This window comes from Penaeus japonicus, unplaced genomic scaffold (genome assembly GCF_977035675.1).
Source record: "Penaeus japonicus unplaced genomic scaffold, GWHDUDI00000001_assembly GWHDUDI00000033, whole genome shotgun sequence".
Classification (NCBI taxonomy): domain Eukaryota; kingdom Metazoa; phylum Arthropoda; class Malacostraca; order Decapoda; family Penaeidae; genus Penaeus; species Penaeus japonicus.
In genome coordinates, this window is record NW_028234435.1 from 10,131,434 (window position 1) to 10,133,933 (window position 2,500).

At 49.9% G+C, this 2,500-nt stretch overlaps 1 protein-coding gene across 8 annotated transcripts in view; it reads right to left on the bottom strand.

Moving 5' to 3' along the window:
* LOC122267424 (DIS3-like exonuclease 2) overlaps window positions 1-2,500 on the bottom strand; it is a 201,877-nt gene that overhangs the window by 28,308 nt on the left and 171,069 nt on the right. For all 8 annotated transcript variants that reach the window (XM_086530366.1, XM_086530372.1, XM_086530369.1 and 5 more), the window contains one exon: window positions 139-541. In XM_086530366.1, coding sequence (XP_086386492.1) covers window positions 139-541 — 403 coding nt within the window. The remainder of the gene's footprint in view (window positions 1-138; window positions 542-2,500) is intronic.

Sequence of the window (2,500 nt, forward strand, 5' to 3'; positions counted from 1 at the left end):
TGAGAGGAGGAGGGACAGATGAGAGAGAGGAGAGAGAGCTGGATGGGGGGGGAGAGAGAGAGAGAGAGAGAGAGAGAGAGAGAGAGCGCAAGAATAAGAAAAGGCATCAGAGAGCCTGCGCCAGAGGGCTGTACTAACCCGTTGTGGTGGGATGTGTCGGCGCTGGAGGCGGACGATCCGTTCGAGAGGGAGCTGCGGCGGCGCGTGGGCGTGTGGGCGGGCGTGGATCCGCCGTGGGTCGGTGCAGGCGACCTGGCCTTGGTGTTCCTTGAGGGGCCAGCACTTTTCAGCGAGGCTCCGGGCGACTTGACGGCGTCCCGGGACTTGTCTGACTTGGCCGAGGAGGCGCTGGACCGAGTGGAGGCACTGGAGCGGCCCGAGAGGTTGGACCTGGTCGAGGAAGCGTTGGACTTGGTCGACAGGCTGGACTTGGCCGAGGCGCTGGACTTGGCCGAGGCACTCGACTTGGCGGACGCTGCCGACTTGGCCGAGTGAAGGGAAACCTCGCTGCCGCAGGGGGAGTCGGACTTAATTCCTCGCTCTGGAGAGAGAGAGAAAAAAAAAACACACACAGGAGGTATTAATATCACGCCATGACACTTTCTCGAGGCAAAATAAAATATATATACACTAACGTGTGCATGAAGTCCGTTGGATTAATGTCAGCGGATGTTGCCACGCGGTGTCCACACTTTCCGCATTTCAGTGAGAATAAAAAACAGCAGTGCTGTCACTCCTGTCCAGTGTCTGTGGCGTCTCATATAACAGAACAGGCGGCTGACAGGTCAAGAGGAGCAGAAACAAGCCATCCAAGGAATTACAATTACCGAGAGAGAGAGAGAGAGAGAGAGAGAGAGAGAGGGGGGGAAGGGGTGGGGGGGGGGGGGGGGGGGGGTAGAAGAGGAGAGATACTGGAGAGAGATCGAGAGAGAGAGAGAGGAGAGAAGGTGGAGAGACAGAGGGAAGAGAGAGGAGAGAGGAGAGAGAGGGAGAGGAAGGGAGAGAGTGAGAGGAAGAGGAGAGTGGAGAAAGGAGAAGGGGAAAGGAGAGAGGAAGGAAGGGAGGAAGAGAGGAGAGACTGAGACCGGGGGAGAAGAGAAGAGAAGAGAGAATTGAAGAAGAGAGGAGGGGAGGAAGAGGGAGAAGGGAAGGAGGAGGGAAGGAGGAGGAGAAGGGAGGGGAGGAAGAACTAGAGGAACGAGGGAGCGAGAACGTGGAGAGTGAGGGGAAGAGGGAGAGGGAGGAGGGAGAAGAGAGGGAGGGGGGAGATGAGGACGAGGGAGAGGAGGAGTGTGAGAATGGTGAGATGAGGGGATGGGAGTGAGAGAGAAGGCTAATGAAGAATGATATGGAGAGGTGGAAGGAATATTGGAGATAAGAATATATTATGATAAATTCGTAATATTGATATTATATTATTAATTACATATATCTTTCTTAATTTTTTATAGTCTTATAATATTATCTACTTCTATATATTTTATTATCTATCTATTATTTCTAAATAATATAATTATTCTTCTCATTCTTTTATCTTATCCTCATAATATTCTACTTTCTTCATCTATTTTAATTCTATATTTATTATCTATCTTTATCTATCTATATATATAATTATCTTACTGATAAATTATCTATTATCAATGTATTTATACCTTTTATATCTTATATACGTTATTATCTCTACTGATATATATATGGCGTTATATTAATAAATTAAAAAATTAATTTACTTATATAAATACAAAAAATATATATAGATATTATTGGAGGGAGCCAAGGAAGGGAGATAGGAGCGGAGAGGGAGAGGGAGGGGAGAGAAGAGAGGTAAAAAAGTGGGGGGTGGAGAGGGCAGGAGGGAGAGGAGAGAGAGAGGGGATGGGAGCGAGAGAGAGGAGGGAGGAGAGGGAGAGGAGAAGTGAGGATGAAGGAGGGAGGAGAGAGGAGGGGAGAGAGGAAGTGAGAAGGGAGGAAGAGGGAAGGAGAAAGGGGAGGGGAGAGGAAGAAGAGAGAGAAGGAAGGGTGGAAGGGGGAGAGACGGAAGTGAGTGAGAAGAGAAGGAAAGGTGAAGGGGAAGGGAAGAGGAGGGGAGAGAGGAGAGAAGGAGAGGAGGGGGAAATAAGGAAGGTGGGGAGAGAGAGAGAGAGAGAGAGGGGAAAGGAGTGAAGAGAGAAAGAGAAGAGAAAGAAGGGGGAGAGTGAGATGAGAGGGTGATAGAAAGAGGAGACGAAAGGGAGAGACGAGATGAGAAGAAGAGAAGGAGAAGAGAGAGGAGAAGAGAGGAGAGGAGGAAGGAGGAAGAGAGAGAGAAGAGAGAGAAGGGAGGAAGGAGGATGAGAGAGAGGAGGGAGAGCAGAGAAGAGAGAGGGAAGAAGGAGAAAGGATGAAAGAGAAGAGAGGAGGGGAAGAGGTGGAGAGAGATGAGAGAGAGAGGAGAGGGGAGACAGAGAGAGAGGGGAAGAGAACACCGAGGTGCGTCGGAGCCTGAGAAGCGGAGCGA